Below are 21,297 nucleotides of genomic sequence, written 5' to 3'. Positions count from 1 at the left end.
ATGTATCGCAGATTTGGCCATTAAGGGAACGGAGGTCAGCAAATGATGCTGGTCCTCTGACTGTATGCAAAAGTAGGCGTAGAAAGAAGCATTCATAGAAGTTTGGATGCACTGTATATATCCTGCCCAATGCATCACCAGATTTGACTCCAGGATGGCCATTAACAGGTGAACCTTGCACACGCCTCTTCCAGATCTTTTTGGTGGTTTGCCAGGTGTAATCTTTTGCAACATCATAGTACAACAGGGTTCGTGCAAAATCATCTTGTTGGCAGAGCTTAAAGAAAGCAGTGAGTGTGGTTGCTGGTAGTTCTTGCACTCGCTGGAGGATGTTTTAATCTGTAAAGTAGACCCTCTGTCAATTTTCTAGAATATAGATGGACTGCAAGATGTCCCACTGTGGGATAGCGCTCATGAATAGGAAAACTCAAGATTCTCCATACTACCTCATTGCTGGAGATGTACCTTGCGGTTTGATACTGTTACACTTAGTTTCTGGCCTTATTGTGCAAAGAAAAGACTGCCATGCCACTACCCTTGTTTATATACTTCCAGACATACTTGATTGACTTGGTGAAACTGCAGAATTCAACATTAATGTGTGCATCAAACATCTTGCATAGTAGAGGAGAATATGGAACCAGCCACTGGTTATCAATGAGTATTTGCTCACTATTGCAACGTTGCTTCTTTTCGGTGGTGAAGCCACCATCTCCTGGTCTCCTTCTTCGGTATAGTGGATATCCATCTTGATCTGTCTGTGTTTCTCGTAGAAGCTTTCTTGGGAATCATTTTGTGCATTTTCCATCTTTCGTGCAGGGAGACTGTCAGTGAAGTGTTCCACATGTACCATGAATCATTTGTTTAGTAACAGTGGCATAGAGGATAGGATCCTCCTGTGGATCAGGAAGTTCTGCACTAATTGCACAATCAATTTGACTCAATCTGATCTTTTCAGAAAGCCAGAGAAGAATGTGGACATGAGGAAGTCCCCTCTTTTGCCATTCAACAGAGTACATATAGCATTTTACTTATCCAAATACTGCACCTTTTGTTAGCAAGTCCATAAGCCGAATTACTTTCTGTCGAAAAACACGTGCAAGCACATTATGCCTCTCCTGAGGTTTTTGTCCATCCATTAGCTCTTAAATGACTTCTGGCCAAGATGGATTGCAAGTGAATGTAATGAAGAGGTCAGGCCTGCCATAGTTTCGAACATATACCATCGCATCTTGAGTTTTTTCAAACATGTATCGAGGTCCCCCAGTGAAGAATGATGGTACTATGACCAACTGACCAACATTCTGAGTGTTTCCATCATTGACTACTGCATCTTGAAGGTGGACGTAGTTCTCTGCCCGCGGGGTCTTTTGGTTGAGCTTGATATACAGAAGTCGTTTAGTTTCAATTTTGCTTATATAGGCCGGTAGCAAAACCTTGGTAAGGGCCTATAAATGAAATTTCGTTCCGCGGAATGGGTGCTCGGTGAAATTTCACCTGATGCTAACTGTTGGTACACCAAACATCAGAGAAAAAGTTATCTGTCCAACTCTTGCCCATTAAGGGTATGGAGGCCCTTAAAGATATAGTAGTTTATCCCTTTCGACAAAATACCTTTAAAAAGAAAACATCTTTACTGCGGCATTTATACGATTATATGAGGATCATAAACGTGCCGCCAGCAGTCGGGGGATGTGAAAAGGCCCTTCTGATCATCCGGTGTTGAATTTCCAACCCCAGTGGCGTAGCGAGGGGGGGGCATTGCAAAGGGCATGGTGCCATGCCCCCCCCCCCCCCACTCGGCAATCTCAGGCAATCTAACTTTCAAAATTTTCCCGGGGGTGTCCATGGGGCCATCCCCCCTCAGGGCCATGAAATTTTTCAAAAATAACAAGAAACTATTCAGGCTTAGCTGCAACTTCAGCAATGGGCGCAATATGGCCACAGATCGCATCTCAGGCAATCTAGCTTTCAAAATTTTCCCGGGGATGACCCCCTCTCGGGTAAATGAAGATTTAAAAAAAAAACGTCCGGTCATTGGTCCCCCCCCTCGTGTAAATCCCTCATATAATTGTATAATATGCTAAAACCATTCTGTGTACACTGCTTAATTTTGATTGGCAAAAGGGTTGATATGCGATAAGCGGATAGACTGTACGTTGGGCTTGGGCGGTTCACTGAAGATAAATTGATCCTCCTGAACACTCTTGAGGTTGGTAACTCACCCACGAAGTGAACAACCGTGGAATGAGATGGATGGTCATGGAGTGAGCATTGCTCAAGATCCTTGAGGTGAATTAGGGAAAACAGTAGGCCGTGCTGACAGTCAGAGCTATTCACAGCGTGTTTATTAGTACCGTACCGTACTTACAAAAACGTTTCTCAAACAATACAGGTAAAAAACAATATAGAGTGAACAACGGAGAAACCTTAAAAACACCGTAAATCTCCTGCCATAAATAGACTCCTTATGGATAATCCTGCCATAAATACACTCATTATGGCTAATCCTGCCATAAATAGCCTCCTTATGGCTAATCCTGCCATAAATAGACTCCTTATGGCTAATCCTGCCATAAATACACTCATTATGGCTAATCCTGCCATAAATACACTCATTATGGCTAATCCTGCCATAAATACACTCCTTATGGCTAATCCTTCGATGACTCTGAGCTTTTCTTAGCCTTTGAGAGGAAACGAGTGAACTGCAGGAAACAATTTCGGTGATACCGTATCTCCACTGCCACCCAATCAGTCCCGCGGGTATGGTGAAGTATGGTCTCTGAAATTTTCTGTTCTGACTTCGTGCCATATTTTGCCTTCAGTGATGCTGCCTCTATCAGACGACCTGTTGTAAATAAGGGAACAATTAATTATTAGTCACTAATACAGCACTGACATCCGGTTTTTCATATACAGTATGCACCACTTAATATAATCTAGGATAAGATAATCAGCCACTTAATAGAATCAAACTACCCTGGTCAAAAGTGATTCTATTAAGAGATGCATACTGTACCATATGCTCATATTTTAGGCAGAGTTCAAACATGTTAGTACGCCTTCTGAAGCAGGCCCCATCATAGGATAGAAAATCGTAGATGGTATAAGGTACCTACCAGCAGTCAATGTTTGAGCTAGCACCAGAAGATCTCGTGTTTTACCACCATGATGTCGTTTCAAATATCTGTCCTTCTTACCACATAATAAACAGACTTTAGGAAGCACTCGTGTGGTTGAGGATGGTGTTGCTATTTTTGAATGGCAACGCAGTTTTTTTGCTGGAGACATTGTGATTGTTTGTACAAGTGCTGTACTACACCTCTTCTCACTGGCTTGCAGACGTTTCTTGTCCGTAAATCGCTGGTAGCATGTGGCATGAAAACCACACACATCCTTTCGGTATTTGCTCAAATGGTGATTCAAATGTCACTGATAGTAATGCCACACTATCATCGAGATGAAGGGCTGCTGCTCCGGCTCCTGGTATGGGAATCGGTGCCGGGTGGACTGGTAGTGGTAGTGTCGAAGATGATGATGGTTGTGGTGAATTGCGACTGGGGCATTCGAAAAGTTTATTTGCCACATGAGAGCATTCACCATCGAGACTCACCCATTTTTTTGCACAGTCAGTGAATGTGGACCATCTCTTTTCTGTAAAAGGCTGCACCACCTCACCATGGATGCTTTTTAGGTGCAAAATACACACTAAACGGGCCTGATCGCTTTCAACACGGTCAGTCATGGGCGCAGCCATGACAGTTGATCACAGAAGTCACATGATCATATTATGTTATGTGATTGGCTGACACCTGTCTACATACGCGAAAGGCGGCACAACGGCACCCGAGATAGGCAAGTGGGCAAGACAATATAGTGCACACAATTTCATTTCGTAACATATGTTTGGGCCAATATATTTTGGAGAACTTTTGATATGTTCAACACCATTAGATTCAACAACTTTTTGCATGGTAAAATTTTAGCACCTCGGACACGAAACGAAATGTCATTTCCCACAGAGTTGCTACCGGCCTAATACATGTCAACAATGAACTGATGAAAACGGTTGCGACATCTTAGTAGATGGTTGAAGTTGTTTTCACGTACCATACTTCGGTAGACGTAGAAGACCAAAGATGACACTTTTTTTTACCAACAATGGGATCACCTGTTGCTGGATTAACATACCAGTACTTGAAGTGGTAGCCATCCTCTCCATAACTGAAAATGATGGGGTATTGCAAAGCATCGTAAGCACTGTGAGTCTCAGAAACTCTCAATATTTGACTGTCATGTTGCTGAAGGATAATGTCACGCTTTTCGCTTTCCTGTCCGACCATTAGAATTGCAACCTTATTTGTAACTGGCGCATTGAATCACCGCTCATGTTCACCAATCGGAGTTTTGTCAGCCCTGATAATGACCTTCAACTCCTCAGATGTCATGCTCTCCATGGCTGTCTCGAAGCTCTGGACATATTTGTTGTTCTTGTGACACATTTCTTGCAGCTCAAGGACAATATATAATTTGATTCCATAAATGCTGCCACATCGTTGCTTAGGCTGCGCACTCTCATCTGCCATGAAATATATTTGCAAGAAAGTGTGTTCTTTTCCTGGTAGTGGCAGCAAAGATCCAATTCCGTGGTATACTTGTCCTTGGACCTTGAAAGTCGGCATGAAGTTGAGATTGCCATCAATCTGTTTTGCACAAAAAGAAGTCATCTGAAAGCTGCAGTTGTACTTTCTAATGTTAGCTAAGAAGTTTTTGGAAATGGGTGTGTCAGCCAGCATTAGAGTTTTTAGAGGCTCTGGATGCTGTGGCAGTTGTGGCAAAGTCACCTTTCCGTTTGAGCAACACATTCCAGGAGTTTCCAATTTCCATTTTTTGCAAGGCAGTACTGGCAAGTTTGAGACATATTGCCAATGGAAAAATATGGGTGGCAGGCATAATCGGTTGAGGAATTGTACTTCAAGGCCTCACCTTGCCAGTTAGCTGCAGTGGGTTTTCCTCTGACATGACATATTCGCACACATTCAGTCGATCGTCTGGCTCTTTTAGCCTCAAGAATTGAGTTAGCTCGAGCTTGAACTGTTCTCATCCGATCTGCAGATTGTCTGCCTTTAACAGCCTCCAATGTCTCAATTGCTCTAGCCTGGCTGTTCTCATCCGATCTGCAGATTGTCTGTCTTGAACAGCCTCCAATGTATCATTTGCTCGAGCCTGGGCTGTTCTCATCCGATCTACAGATTGTCTGCCTTGAACAGCCTCCAATGTATCATTTGCTCATGCCTGGGCTGTTTTCATTCTGTTAGCATGTTGTCTGGTTTGCCTTGCCTCAGCACTTTCTTCACCTCTCTGTTGTCGCCTCTGTCTTGATTTTGCAGACATGCGTCCAAGTGATTGTTTTGGTATTGTGTGCCATGTAAGATTGGAAGGGTAGGAACTGCCAGAAAATGCGGAAGTCTTGTTCTTGGCAATAATACTTCGGGAAATGTAGTTGTAGTCAGGGAGGTTGTTGGTTTTGGAGATGTTGGGCTTGTTCTCGGCCAGAAAATGGGGGAAAAACTCCGAAAATGTAGATCTAGAATAATCATAAACATGAAGTCAATCATGAAAATTATACATTGAAGTATTTATGTACTGTACTGTACAGGGTGTTGTACTGGTATTTTGACATTTTCTGTGTAGTAAATACTATACTGTAATAATAAAGAATAAATACTGCAAATACTGTACATAACAATCTATAATCTAAGAAGAAGAAGAAGTCTTACCACCAACTTCGTACACTTCCGGAATTATTTGATTTATTTGTGTTCAAATGTTTGCTAATTGTTTAGTATTTATTTAGTCTCATCCAATCTGCAGATTGTCTGGCTTGAAAAGCTGGTGCAAATACTATAATAGCCGGCGAAGCCGGTGTTGTGAATGAACGCATACGTATTATGTTGAAAAACCAGATTTTGCTGGATCCTTTGAGAATTCCAAGCTTTGACGCACCAAATCACTCAATGGAGGCCGCCATATTGCGGATGCGGAAGTATGCATAAAAAATTGCGAAAAAGTTCAATAGGAGTTTGTTTCACCCGTCTTTTTTTGATTCACAATCTTATGCACCTCTAATTTGTAATTAAAATACTTTAAGACCAACCTCGTTCCCCAGGCCCGCATGGGCCCTGGTTATCGTCAACGAAAATCGTCACCAAACACCGGAACCAATGAGATTCGAGCATTTGAAAAAATATTTCAAAAACCAAATCACTCAATGGAGGCCGCCATCTTGCGGATGCGGAAGTATGCATAAAAAATTGCGAAAAAGTTCAATAGGAGTTTGTTTCACCCGTCTTTTTTTGATTCACAATCTTATGCACCTCTAATTTGTAATTAAAATACTTTAAGACCAACCTCGTTCCTCGGGCCCTGGTTGTCTTCAACGAAAATCGTCACCAAACACCGGAACCAATGAGATTCGAGCATTTGAAAAAATATTTCAAAAAACCTTATTTCCGTTTCGGAGGGTGGAAACGGCGTCAAATATTCTAAAATTGACGAAGAATTATTTTTTAGAAATATCACGGCCGTCGGGGATAGTTTTTCACGGCCGGAAATATCCGAAATTGAGACGAAATTCGCCGAATTAATCAAGAAGAAAATTTTATAAATTTTAATCTCATCCAGAATACAAATGGTGTCATTTTGAACTCGGTACGGTACCTACTACACCAACCTACTACCAACTACCTAACCTACTGATGCCAGAGTGATGGGTAAAATAGTGGCAAGAGGCTTTGGCTTCGCCGGCTCATTGCGGCTTTGCAGTCGGGTACTAGAAATAAATAATAAATACTCTAAATACTGTAAATAACCATCTATAATCTAAGAAGAAGAAGAAGTCTTACCACCAACTTCGTACACTTCCGGAATTGTTTGATTTATTTGTGTTCAAATGTTTGCGAATTGTTTTGTATTTATTTATGTGAATGTGTACTTGTACATAATTATAACTGTCATTAATCAAAAAGGCTTAGGCACTACAGAGTGATTTTTTTTAAATCCAAAAAACGAACTTAAAAAAAAAATTGGCCTAAAAATCTCACTGATGAACCTCTGAAAGTTTGACGAAGATCCGTTCAGCCATCTCTGAGAAAAATGGCGACACAAACATAGACCAGCAGCCAATTCCTAGCATATGTTCACAATTGCGCCCAAATTTCAACTTCCTAGCTTAAAGGATATCACTTGGACAAACAAACAGCCAAGAAAGAAAACAAGTAGAGATATATTCAAAGTACACCGCCCCCATGCCAAATAAATAAATAGCATATCCTCCAACGCACGACATTGCTGGGGTGCCTTCACCGCCCAGCAAAGCCGCCATGCAGCACATGGAGACGGAATTGGGAGGGAGTGGTGTACAATAATTGATTGATTAATTGTTTAATTAAAATAAATAAATAATAATCGTAAAATAATTAATAATTTATTAATCAACTGGCTAATAGCACACCTAAACCACCACTGTTTCATCCAAATCTGTAACTTAAAAAAGTAATTAAATAAGTGATTAATTGAATGATTAAATAATTAATGAAATGATCAATAAATCAGAAATACTCTTTACAAGCAAATCATTTGGTCACTGTCATGTCCAAATATCAGCTTCCTAGCTCAAAAGGTGCCTGAGATATTGCCGAGATGAGAAATAAAATAAATAAGTACTTAATAAATTGATAATAATTAAGTAATTAATTGATTAATCAAAAAGTAAAAAATACTGTTTTAGCCAAAGCACTTGTTCACTATTGTGCCCATATTTCAGGTTCCTAGCTTAAAGGACAATCAAACAAGGACGCCCGGACAATCAAACAATAAAACAAACAAGCCCATTGAGTGAAAACAGAGTACTCCGTTTCAGCGTGCATCATCGCCTGCCCCCCTTCGGTGCCTGACGATTACATGCAGCACCTGGAGATGGAGTCGGAAAGGAGCGCTATGCAATTACATTGTCGTGCATTTCTCTTGTTTATTGCAGGAGAGGCGGATGGAAAAGAAGGCAAACCAACAAGCTTTCAAGCAGGAGAAAATGAGGCAGGAGAAAGTTCTGTTGAACTTGCAGCAAAACGTGCAGGGTATTCGCTTGATGTGAATCTCCTGGGTGAAGAAAGCCCTTCGTCCTGTTGTCTTCATCATTTGTAAACAAAGATGCTTGGCTTTGGACAATATTTACAAGAGATTTCATTTCTTGCACACACTATTTCATATATATAGACTTTTTTTTTTAGCTTAGACCCTGTGTGCTACTTGTACCTTTAAGTTATGATTTTTTTTTTTTGGACGTTCTGCTGCTTCCTCATTCGAAATTTTTGTGGAGTTACACAAATTGTAATTTCTCAACAACTCCCTGCATTAATTGAAATCCAGAAATCCATGTCCTTCCTCTCTATTTGCACTGACGTCCGATAAATGATTCGTGATGATGACTTGCTTTTACACATTGTTGCCTATGTGTGAAGAGAAGATAAACTAACTGATAAATTGTACTGCGTCTGGTCGTGATCCTCAGCTCCGAGATGTGACTATATGTTTTGGATGCAAGTTGTAAATTGTTTTGCCGTTGTTTTGGATGTTTTCGTAACAAATTGTTTTGGATGCCCTCTACACTTCCTTTATGCAGATAACCACAATTGGCGTCCTCTGCTTCTTGATCACGTAAAGCCAAATGTCCAAAATAAAATGCGGTGATGAAGTTTTCAATGCTTTTGGAGAGTATTTTTGGGAATGAGGAGGAAAGATAAAATGGGATTTTTAAAGTTGGTTTTGGAGGGTGTTTAACTTTAATGGCGATTGCTATAATTATGAGTATAATTATGGATTCCAACCTCCATCTGGTCATGTTCTTGTTCAGGCTCGAAACGTATTTGCCAAAGAAAACGGTGAACTGGTTCCGTCATGGTATACAACAAGCATGAGAATTACAAAATTGCAGACTACAATCTGCTTTGGTTTTTAATTGTTGACTATAATTCCTAATATCACCATGGTGTTCTTACCCACGATCCACACGGAAATTATTTTTGAAAGGTTTAGACCGTGGCAATAAACAAATACTGCCTGATGGTATTCTACCATGTTGAACATTCGTTTTTCCCACTCTTGGTATCTCTACCACCAAAGGTGGATGGAGGTTATGTTTTCACCCTTGTCTGTCTGTCCATTTGTTTGTGAACAATATATCTCAAAAAGTTGTGGACGGATTCGGACGAAATTTGGCAGAGAGATGGTGTATGTCACAAGGACGAAATGATTAGATTTTGGTGAAGATTCGGATCCGGATAATAGAATTTTGTAAGTGATTCTTCACCATTGGGAGATGGGGCAAAAAGCGATACATAGCAAGATATCTAAAAAAGTTGTGGATGGATTTGGACGAAACGTTGTGGAGAGGTTATGTGTGTGACAAGGAAGAATCAATTCGACTTTGGAAAAGATCTGAATATGGATTTGGATATGAGAATTATTTAATTTTTAAGTGATTCTTCACCATTGAGTGATAGGGCAAAAACCAACATACAGTCATGTGAAAAAGTAAGTACAGTACACCCCATGTAAAGTTTTGACTTTTTCAACATATTTCAACATACAGCTATTTGATCTTCATTTCAACAATATTGATAGATAAAGGTGATATAATATAACAAATATCATGAAACATTTACATTTTGCAGTCCATTGTATAATTTAAATAAACATAAATGCAAATTTAGCATGTGGAAAAAGTAAGTACACCCTTTGCTCTCATAGGTGGTATTGTCCCCTTCGGCAGAAACAACCTCAAGTAGGCGTTTCTTATAACTGTCTACCAGAGTCCGACATCGACTGGGAGAAATTTTTGCCCACTCCTCCATGCAGGATTCTTTCAGCTGTGCGATGTTTGAGGGGTTTCTTGCATGCACAGCTTGTTTCAAATCCCCCCACAACATCGCGATGGGATTTAGATCCGGGCTTTGACTTGGCCATTCCAGAACCCTCCATTTCTTTCTTTTCAGCCATTTCTTGGTGGATTTACTGGTGTGTTTTGGGTCATTGTCATGTTGCAAGGTCCACCTTCGGTTGAGCTTCAGCTTTCCAACAGATGGCCACACATTATCCTCAAGCACCCTCTGGTACAATGAAGAATTCATAGTGGATTCTATGATGGTGAGCTGCGCAGGCCCTGATGCAGCAAAGCTGCCCCAAACCATAATATTTCCACCACCATGCTTTGCAGTTGGTATCAGGTTCTTGTGGTCAAATGCTGTCTTTGGTTTTTGCCAAACATGTCTTCCAGTACTGTGGCCAAATAGCTCTACCTTTGACTCATCTGTCCAGAGCACATTGTTCCAGAAGTGCTGGTCTTTGTCTAGGTGTTCATTGGCAAACTTTAGTCTTGCCCTGATGTTCTTTCTGGACAGCAAAGGTTGCCTCCTGGCACACCTCCCATGCAGAACAAATTTGTGCAGCCTCTTTCTGATGGTAAACTCGTGCACTTTGCCATCAAGAGTGGCAAGAGCTACCTGTAGGTCCTGTGATGACATTCTGGGGTTCTTAGAGACCTCTTTCAGCATCTTGCGGTCTGCTCTCGGGTTGAACTTGCTGGGGCAGCCTGGCCTGAGCAAGTTGGCAGTTGTTTGGAATCTTCTCCACTTGTAGACGATCTTCCGGACAGTCGAATGATTGATTTCAAATTGTTTGGAGATCTTTTTGAATCCCTTCCCAGACTCGTAGGCATCTATAACCTTCTTTCTGAAGGCCTCAGAAAGCTCTTTTGATCTAGGCATGGTGACGCCGCACACTTCAACAACAAAGAGCAAACCAAACTAAATGTCTGAGGTTTAAATAAGACAGGTTCCTCCAAGATCCTCTCTAACGATGTTCTAATCATTTGCACATGAGCTGGTGCACCTGATTCTAATTTTAGGTATTTGAAGCAGTGATAAATGTTGGGGTGTACTTACTTTTTCCACATGTGAAATTTGCATTTGTTTATTTAAATTATACAATGGACTACAAAATGTAAATGTTTCATGATATTTGTTTTATTATATCACCTTTATCTATCAATATTGTTGAAATGAAGATCAAATAGTTGTATTTTGAAATATGTTGAAAAAGTCAAAACTTTATATGGGGTGTACTTACTTTTTCACGTGACTGTATATAAGGATATCTCAAAAAGTTATATGACGGATTTGGACGAAAGTTTGTGGACAGGCTGTGTGTGTGACAAGGAAGAATCGATTCAATTTTGGAAAAGATCTGAATATGGATTCGGATATGAGAATTATTTAATTTTTAAGTGATTCTTCACCATTCGGTGATGGGGCTAAAAAAAAAAAAATCACCTTTAGAGGCCATTTTTCCCCGCAAGCGGGGGTTGGCCTTTTTCGGGAACTGTGGTTGTTGTTGTTTTTCGGTCCCCTTTTTGAAGCAATGTTTTACGGCCGGATGCCCTTCCTGACGCCAACCCTTTTTGCCGCCTTTAACGACAAGCAGGGAATTACCAGTGAACTGGTACTCAAATATAGCAGGATAACTATAGGGCAGGGCTAAATATAGCAGGGCTAAAACGAACATATAGCAGGATATCTCAAAAAGTTGTGGATGGATGATTTTGATTAAATGTGATTTTTTTCTGGTCTACTGTGCGATACAAAACGTAAACTGTTCACCTGGCGGAGGTATGCTCTCCACTGAGCGCCGTTCTGGTTTTATTTTAATTTGCCAATTATCAAAGGTTGGTGGAGTAGCATCTAATGATATACAGTCATGTGAAAAAGTAAGTACACCCCATGTAAAGTTTTGACTTTTTCAACATATTTCAACATACAGCTATTTGATCTTCATTTCAACAATATTGATAGATAAAGGTGATATAATATGACAAATATAAAACATTTACATTTTGTAGTCCATATAATTTAAATAAACATAAATGCAAATTTCGCATGTGGAAAAAGTAAGTACACCCCGACATTTATCACGACTTCAAATACTTAAAATTAGAATCAGGTGCAAATGATTAGAACATCATTAGAGAGGAGCTTTGAGGAACCTGTCTTATTTAAACCTCAGACATTTAGTTTGCTTTGCTCTTTGTTGTTGAAGTGTGAGGCGTCACTATGCCTCGATCAAAATAGCTCTCTGAGGCCTTCAGAAAGAAGGTTATAGATGCCTACGAGTCTGTGAAGGGATTTAAAAAGATCTCCAAACAATTTGAAATCAATCAATCGACTGTCCGGAAGATCATCTACAAGTGGAGAAGATTCCAAACAACTGCCAACTTGTTCAGGCCAGGCCGCCCTAGCAAGTTCAGCCCGAGAGCAGACCGCAAGATTCTGAAAGAAGTCTCGAAGAACCCCAGAATGTCATCACGGGACCTACAGGTAGCTCTTGCCACTGTTGATGTCAAAGTGCACGAGTCTACCATTAGAAAGAGGCTGCACAAATTTGATCTACAGACTTGGCATTTAATATGGAATTTTTTTTTCTTTCTTGACTTGGGTTTACTTTCTGAACTCAGTATATCAATCTGGTGAGTTTCTTTTACCCTTCGGTGATGTCTTTGTTGAAAGAACCATGTCACTGATTGTCTTTCGCAGCAAGAAGTCAATAACAGGATGATATCACAGGTGGCGTGACAAAATGTAAGGACAGGTACCTTTGACGATTGGCTTCACAATCGGGTATATAAGGGTTGTTGCGTTCTGTTTTAGTGGAAAACAACTGCTGCACATCTACAAAAGTTATTGCCGCTTCCTCTGGAGATGGTCTGTCAACTTGACAATGCTGTTTGTCATGGAGTGGTGACTTTACGAAATTCTGGCATGAAACAGCGTGCTATTGCTCGGCAGTATGGCATCACTCAAGGTCAGGTGTCAAAGATCCTGAAACGAAATGCTCAGAGGGGTGTCCCTACTCCAATACCGAGGCCAGGACGTCCAAGCAGAACCACAAGGAGAGATGATCGCAAGCTGCACTGGTTAGTCTGCAATGGCCATACCAAGTCAGCTAATCGGCTTAGGGCTGAGTGGCAGCAAGTGACAAATGTGCCTGTATCCAGAAGGCTAGTCAACCAACGACTGGTTCAAGCAGGCTATCGTGCCAGGCGTCCCCTGAGAAAGCCACGCCTGACCAGACAACACAGCCAGCGCCGATTGCAGTGGGCCAGAGAGCACCGTCAATGGCAGCCAGGACACTGGAATCACGTGACCTTCAGTGACGAGTCTAGATTTCTGGTCTATCGTCAAGATGGCTGCGTCCGAGTGCGCAGACAAGTGCATGAAGCCCACAACGAAGATTGTATAGTGCCAATATTCCAAGCTGGAGGTGGTGGGGTGACCGTTTGGGCTGCTTTTCATGCAGGGGGCAAAACTGGCCTGGTTGTTCTGAATGGAAACTTGAACCAGTTCAAGTACAGGGTCATTCTGGAAGAAACATTGCTTCCATTTGCTCGTGCAGCCTTTCGAGGAAACTTTGTCTTCCAAGATGACAATGCACGGCCTCATCGTGCTCGCATGATCCAACACTTTCTTGCTGACCGTGGTGTAGAGCATATGGAGTGGCCTGCCATGTCCCCGGATATGAATCCGATAGAGAACTTGTTGGCAGAATTAACGTGTCAAATCGACAACTTGGACCAGCAGCCTACCTCTGTGCGTGAATTGCAGCAGACTATTGTCACTGCATGGCAAGCGATTCCTGTCCAAACCTTGGCAAATCTCGTGAACAGCATGCCTCGACGTGTACGTGCTCTCCTGAGTGCCCCTGGGGGTTACACGAAGTACTGAACTGTAATTTTACTGTCCGTAATCCCAGTCATAATTTAGCTTTTGTTTTTGTTTAAAAAAAAAAAGGCTAATTTGCCAAATAAAGAGATACTTCTGGAAAACGTACAGAAGTTTAACATAGTACTCTCCGTGAATTGAGTTCGATATCAGTTTACATCACTTTCAAGGATCAATTTATTTGCTTCAAAATGTCAAATGTGGTTTTTGTTTATTTTAAAGGTCACATTAACAAAATGTGGAATAATTTCAACACAATTCCAATGAACTTTTGGTTCTAAGTCATCTTGAAAAGTACGTTCACCCCCACAAAAAAAATATTCCATATTAAATGCCAAGTCTGCACATGGGAGGTGTGCGAGGAGGAAACTTTGCTATCCAGAAAGAACATCAGGGCAAGACTAAAGTTTGCCAATGAACACCTTGGCAAAGACCAGCACTTCTGGAACAATGTGCTCTGGACAGATGAGTCAAAGGTAGAGCTATTTGGCCACAGTACCAGAAGACATGTTTGGCGAAAACCAAAGACAGCATTTGACCACAAGAACCTGATACCAACTGTGAAGCATGGTGGTGGAAATATTATGGTTTGGGGCAGCTTTGCTGCATCAGGGCCTGGGCAGCTCACCATCATAGAATCCACTATGAATTCTTCATTCTCCCAGAGGGTGCTTGGGGATATTGGTATGCCATCTGTCGGAAAGTTGAAGCTCAACCGAAGGTGGACCTTGCAACATGACAATGACCCTAAACATACCAGTAAATCCACCAAGGAATGGCTGAAAATAAAGAAATGGAGGGTTCTGGAAAGGCCAAGTCAAAGCCTGGATCTAAATCCCATCGAGATGTTGTGGGGGGATTTGAAACGAGCTGCGCATGCAAGAAACCCCTCAAACATCGCACAGCTGAAATAATTCTGCATGGGGGAGTGGGCAAAAATTTCTCCCAGTCGATGTCAGAGACTGGTAGACAGTTATAAGAAACGCCTACTTGAGGTTGTTTCTGCCAAAGGGGACAATACCACCTATTAGAGCCAAGGGTGTACTTACTTTTTCCACATGCGAAATTTGCATTTATGTTTATTTAAATTATACAATGGACTACAAAATGTAAATGTTTCATGATATTTGTTATACTAGGGCATGCCCGTACTATATATATGCCCGTACTATATATCTATCTAAAATTATATCCCCCCCCTCTATTTACATGAAATGGTTTGGTCCATTCGCAACGCCAAAGCGAACGGCGAACGGCTTGCGAGTACAGTGACAATCCCCCCCCTCTATTTACATGAAATGGTTTCGTCCATTCGCAACGACCACAGAACCCCCCCCCTCTATTTACATGGAATGGTTTGGTCCATTCGCAACGCCGGCACACGCGATCGTTCGCTGCTCTCTGATTGGTTGAATCGTTTTTTGGACATAGCTCGGTAAGTAATTGTCCGATTAATATGAAACCTTGAAAAGGCACATCCTCGGGTCCCCAGCAATATACCTGGCAAGTTAAAAGTATATCGGACCCGTGGTTGTCGAGAAACAGCGGTCACAGACAAACGTACAAACGTACAAACGTACAGACAGAGATTACTGGAATTATAGATACTAGGGCATGCCCGTACTATATATATATCTAAAATTATATCCCCCCCCCTATTTACATGAAATGGTTTGGTCCAAAGCGAACGGCTTGCGAGTGGTGACAATCCCCCCCCTCTATTTACATGCAATGGTTCGGTCCAAAGCGAACGGCTTCCGGAGTTTGGTAAAGAAATCGCCATCGCGTACACAAACGCGCAGGAAAGCGAATGAATCGCAAATTCGTTTTTATTAGTTGTAAAACATAATGCCCAATTATTCAATTATCGCCAACGTATTTTGGCTTTTTGCAATTTAATCGCAAGGAAAAGTAGAAAGAGAAGAGGGAAAAAAAGAAAAGCCTTGCCTTGCTGCAAACAGCTGCTGCAAACAACAACAACATGGAAGGCTGCACTGTCCGGAAGTTGGCATATCGCAGTTACGATTATTTTAGTGTTAATGGCCAATTATTCAATTAGCGCCAACGTATTTTGGCTGTTTGCAATTTAATCGCAAGGAAAAGTAGAAAGAGAAGAGGGAAAAAAAGAAAAGCCTTGCATTAACGCATTAACGCTTGCATTGCATTAACGGTTCGGCACACGTGATAGCTCGCTGCTCTCTGATTGGTTGAAGCGTTTTTTGGACATAGCTCGGTAGGTACTTGTCCGATTAATTTCAAACCTTGAAAAGGCACATCCTCGGGTCCCCAGCAATATACCTGGCAAGTTTCAAGTATATCGGACCCGTGGTTGTCGAGAAACAGCGGTCACAGACAAACACACAGACAGACACACAGAGATTACTGGCATTATAGATAGATTATATCACCTTTATCTATCAATATTGTTGAAATGAAGATCAAATAGCTGGATGTTGAAAAAGTCAAAACTTTACATGGGGTGTACTTACTTTTTCACATGACTGTATGTACATCTAATGGCATAATCAAATCATTTGTACATCTGATGACGTTAGGAAACATTATTTTGGGTGTTTGGAAACAATACAGCACATTTAGAGGAATAGCAAGGACCTTGTTAGAATGATACGGGGAGGAGAAAATTCCTCATTAGGAATTGTCCTGTGTGCATTGAGAAACGTGGCGCCATTGTTTTGACGTCACTGGTACCCAGAGTGCCACAGGAAGTGACGGCACTTCCCCCAAGTTCAGTCAGTTCTTGTGTTAATCTAACAGTCCTCTGTTGTGTCTCGTGTACCGTATTCATCTATTTGTCCATGTGTGTGGAAACTCCACTATACGCCTAAACTCTGTAACAAGAATGACCACACTGTTGTCACAACCTGCGACAAAATCTGGTAATGGGCGATTGTGAAACAAGCATTTAATGCGCCATTAAAAAAATGAACTTGACACCTCTTAACCATATCATCCGCCCCACGGTTATATCAGGATGTGCTGATTCATCACAAATCACAGACTGCTTAACCCCAATAGAGGGCCGTACAGAAATTGCGCAATGCTATTTTTAAAGTCATTTGTGTAATGTAATTCTTAATTATGTAACGTAGTGCTTGATTATGTAACGTAATGCTTGCTTATGTAACGTAATGCTTGAATATGTAACGTAATGCTTGATTATGTAACGTAATGCTTGATTATGTAGTGTAACGCTTGATTATGTAACGTGACGCTTGATTATGTAACGTTACACTTGATTATGGAACGTAACGCTTGATTATGTAACGTAATGCTTGATTATGTAACGTAATGCTTGATTATGTAACGTAACGCTTGATTATGTAACGTAATGTTTGATTATGTAACATAACGCTTGATTATGTAACGTAATGCTTGATTATGTAACATAACGCTTGGTTATGTAACGTAACGCTTGATTATGTAACGTAATGCTTGATTATGTAACCTAATGCTTGATTATGTAACATAACGCTTGATTATGTAACATAACGCTTGATTATGAAACGTAACACTTGATTATGTAATGTAATGCTCGATTATGTAACGTAATGCTCGATTATGTACCATAATACTCGATTATGTAACGTTATGCTTGATTATGTAATGTAATGCTCGATTATGTAACGTAATGCTCGATTATGTAACGTAATGCTTGATTATGTAACGTAATGCTTGATTATGTAACGTAATGCTTGATTATGTAACATAATGCTTGATTGTTTGCACACCGAAGACCTTGTTTTGGGTCTTCGGGGTGTTTTGGGTCTTCGGGGTGTTTTGGGTCTTCGGGGTGTTTTGGGTCTTCTGGGTGTTTTGGGTCTTCGGTGTGTTTTGGGTCTTTGGGGTGTTTTGGGTCTTTCGGGGTGTTTTGGGACTTCAGGGGGTTTTGGGTCTTCGGGGTGTTTTGCGTCTTCGGTGTGTTTTGGGTCTTCGGGGTATTTTGGGTCTTCGGGGTGTTTTGGGGGTTCGGTGTGTTTTGGGTCTTCGGTGTGTTTTGGGTCTTCGGGGTGTTTTGGGTCTTCGGGGTATTTTGGGTCTTTGGGGTTGTATTGGGTCTTCCGGGTGTTTTGGGTCTTCGGGGTATTTTGGGTCTTCAGGGGTCTTGGTGGTCTGAAGGGTCTTGGGGGAATTAAAGGGTCATCAAAGGTCTGAGGGGTCTCAGCAGTCTTAACGCAAGAGGGTTAATTAAGAGGGTGGTAATTTTATTTGAAGAAGAAGAAGACGTTTCCATCGCATATAAACATACAGAAGAAGACGTTTTCGTCGCATATAAACATACATACTGTTACAGATTCGTCACTTCCGTTGTGGTTTTCATCCACTGTAAACATTTTAAATGCCATGTACTATTATTGTTGTCGTTTAAGGGAGATAGAGGTTACTATTTTCAAAAGATAAAAAAGTTAATGTTTTAAATGAAACCGTAACCGGACGACGACGAAGAGGAAGTGGAGGAAGAGTAGGCGGAGCGAGTGATTCGGACAAGAAGCCGAGCTGCTTCGAGGTCTGGAGCGAACGATTGGCGAACGACGGTCCCAAGTGAACTTTGGGTTTCCCGGGAAAGGGATTCCTGCGACAGAGTTGTTATCGCTGTGACAGATCAACCTGCGTGTCAGGTTTTGCGGTCGATTCCGAAGAGAATCGTTGGAGTGCCGTTACGCCACGAGAACGGGCCGTCGGCCATTTTAAATCGTGCGCTTTGCGCATCGCTCAAGGTTTTTCACTTCGTTTCAACCATTTTCACCGCATTCAGACGTTAATCTGGTGTGCGTGTTTCACGTGACTTTTGAGTGGGAAATCTGCGGTTCGCCGATTTGGAGCCATGGAGCGTCCATACCCGAGGGTGTGATTTCCCAGTCGCCTTTGGGGCACCTTTGCGCAGCTTTGGCGGCGGGACTGTGACTGTCATCCGAACGGGATTCTGGTCTCGATTGGACATCGTTCTGACGATCGCTGGAGCAGATCGACTTTGGCTTGATGCCGGAATAGAGACTTTGGGGAATGTTCTTCTTTCGCTCACTTGGAGCTCAGTGAGTTATATTGTACGAACCTGATGGTACCATCATAGGAAATATATATTGGTTGTACAATTGATTACTATTGTTGTTGTACTGTTATTCTTGTGTGATTTTAATACAATATTTGTTTGTTGGTAACAATTGGTGTGGCTTCACCATTGATATTTGACACACAGAATAACACATCTTTCTGCTGTGACTCCTCTCGGGGCTCAGAGGTACACCATGACCGGGGTCTGGGGAGGAGCATGTAACAGAAATTGGGGGCTCGGCTTTGCTGATAAAAATCTCGTCTGGGATAGAATTCCCAAACATCCTCGTCCGGGATTAAATTCCCTAACATTCTTCTGGGATAGAATTCCCTAACATTCCCAAAATTCCCAAATTTGGAATTTTTCTAACATTCCCATATTTTTCAAAAAAAATGAAAAGAATTTTTTGTGAAGGTTAACAGGTGTTAAATGATAGTCACCATGGTGTTTGACGCAGAAAAGTTTGCGGCGTCCCCTAATGAGGCACAGTTCCAAGCGTTAAAAAGATCAGAACTCTTGATATTGGCCAAATATTTTAACTTGGAGGTCCGAGTTAATATGAAGAAAGCAGAGATGCAGACATTGGTGGTAGTATCTCTGGTGGGACAAGGAACATGGAAAAAGGTAGCCTTGGATTGGTTACCCGAGGAAAAGGAAAATGTGGAGCTCTGGAAAATGGAGATGCAACTGCAGAGCCAGGAAAGGTTAAAAGCAGAGGAAAGGAGAGCTGAAAAAGAACTCGAGGAGAGAAGAGCAGAGGAAAGGAGAGCTGAAAAGGAACTCAAGGAATGAAGAGCAGAACAGGAACGAGAACTCGAGGAGAGAAGAGCAGAGGAAAGGAGAGCTGAAGAAGAAAGAAGAGCAGAGGAAAGGAGAGCCGAAAGGGAGTTAAAGGAACCTGACATGGAGTATCAGAAGGAACTTAAACTCAAGGAGCTGGAATGAATGGGAGAACGGAGAGAAGTAGTATCCATGCCGGCCAGTTCGACAACTATTCAGAACACTTGGGATGTTGGTAGGCATGTGAGGCTGGTTCCACCTTTCAATGAAAAGGAGGTAGCCAAGTTTTTTTTTACATTTTGAGAAGGTGGCTCAAATGCTAAAATGGCCTGTGGGGTACTATGTAAATGCAAAATGTTCTGGTGGGTAAAGCTCAAGATATCGATTCGGCTTTACCGATTGACCAATGTGCAGATTATGAGATAGTGAAGAAAGCCATTCTCAAAGCCTATGAATTGGTCCCTGAAGCTTACCGGCAAAAATTCAGGAATGCCAGGAAGAGGGAGACTGAGACCCATGTGGAGTTTGCGAGAATGAAGGGAACCATGTTTGATCGGTGGTGTGACTCGAAGGGGATTGGGAAAGACTTCAACCTGTTGCGACAATTGATCCTGGTGGAGGAATTCAAACAGTGTGTCCACGTGGACATTAAAGTACATCTGGATGAAAAGAAAGTACCAGAGTTGTATGAGGCAGCAACCGTGGCAGATGACTATGCCTTGGCACACAGGATGGGGTTCCACAAACCTAACTTCCCGCCTAGAGTTAGCCAGGGGAGTTATGGTAAATCAGGTGCGGAGAACAAATATTCATGGAGGCGGCCTAGAGATGACTATGGAGACAAATCTGATACCGCGACTTTTAGGGATCAGAAGACTACAGTTCCAAGACAGACTTATCTTCCGGGGGGCCCGAGGCAGACCACGAGTTTTTCCTCCGGCCTACTTGCACTTTTTGCAAGAAACCTGGGCATTTGATGTCCCAATGTTACGCCCTGAAAAGGAAAAATCAGGAGTGGAGTCAGACTAGTACAACTGCAAATGCATTGGCAAATGCGAGAAATCGTGCTTGGAGGATAGTGCCTTGTGAAGGTTCCCATGCCAAAGTTACGGCATCACAGAACGACCTTGTTCAAGCGGGTTACAAACCTTTTATTTCAGAGGAGTTTGTGTCACTGGATGGAGACAAAACGAACCAGAGACCTGTTAGGGTATTGAGGGACACAGGAGCACATCAATCTTTGATGTTTGAGGGCATTTTGCCATTGTCAGAGAAGACGGCAACTGGTGTTAGTGTTCATTTACAGGGGGTTGGTGGCTATGTTAAATGTCATCCATTTGAAGTCTGATTTGGTGTCAGGACCGGTCACCGTAGGTTTACAAGCCACTCTTCCTGTAGAGGGAATCTGATTAATGATTTGGCCGGTGGTCGAGTTTCTGGTAATCCAATGTTGGTTGAAAAGCCTAGTATGGAAAATAACACCGCACAGTTAGAGCAGGAGATTCCAGGTATCTTTCCATCCTGCGCAGTGACTCGTGCTATGGGTAGGAAGCGCTCTGAAGAGAAGGAGAAGGAAGGCGATGTGGATTTGGGATCCTTAGAGGTATTGGAAGA

The 21,297-nt window shown here is 41.9% G+C and overlaps 2 protein-coding genes across 3 annotated transcripts in view; one reads left to right on the top strand and one right to left on the bottom strand.

Annotated features, from left to right (window-relative positions):
- Positions 1-8,763, top strand: part of LTV1 (LTV1 ribosome biogenesis factor) — a 33,638-nt gene extending 24,875 nt beyond the window's left edge. For both annotated transcript variants that reach the window (XM_068099971.2, XM_068099970.2), the window contains exon 11: positions 8,042-8,763. In XM_068099971.2, coding sequence (XP_067956072.1) covers positions 8,042-8,155 — 114 coding nt within the window. In that variant the 3' untranslated portion in view covers positions 8,156-8,763. The remainder of the gene's footprint in view (positions 1-8,041) is intronic.
- LOC137414441 (uncharacterized) overlaps positions 1-21,297 on the bottom strand; it is a 120,972-nt gene that overhangs the window by 42,056 nt on the left and 57,619 nt on the right. The window lies entirely within an intron of this gene.

Source organism: Myxine glutinosa, chromosome 3, assembly GCF_964187855.1.
Source record: "Myxine glutinosa chromosome 3, kmMyxGlut1.1, whole genome shotgun sequence".
NCBI lineage: Eukaryota > Metazoa > Chordata > Myxini > Myxiniformes > Myxinidae > Myxine > Myxine glutinosa.
This window is presented reverse-complemented; position numbering and strand designations above follow the sequence as displayed.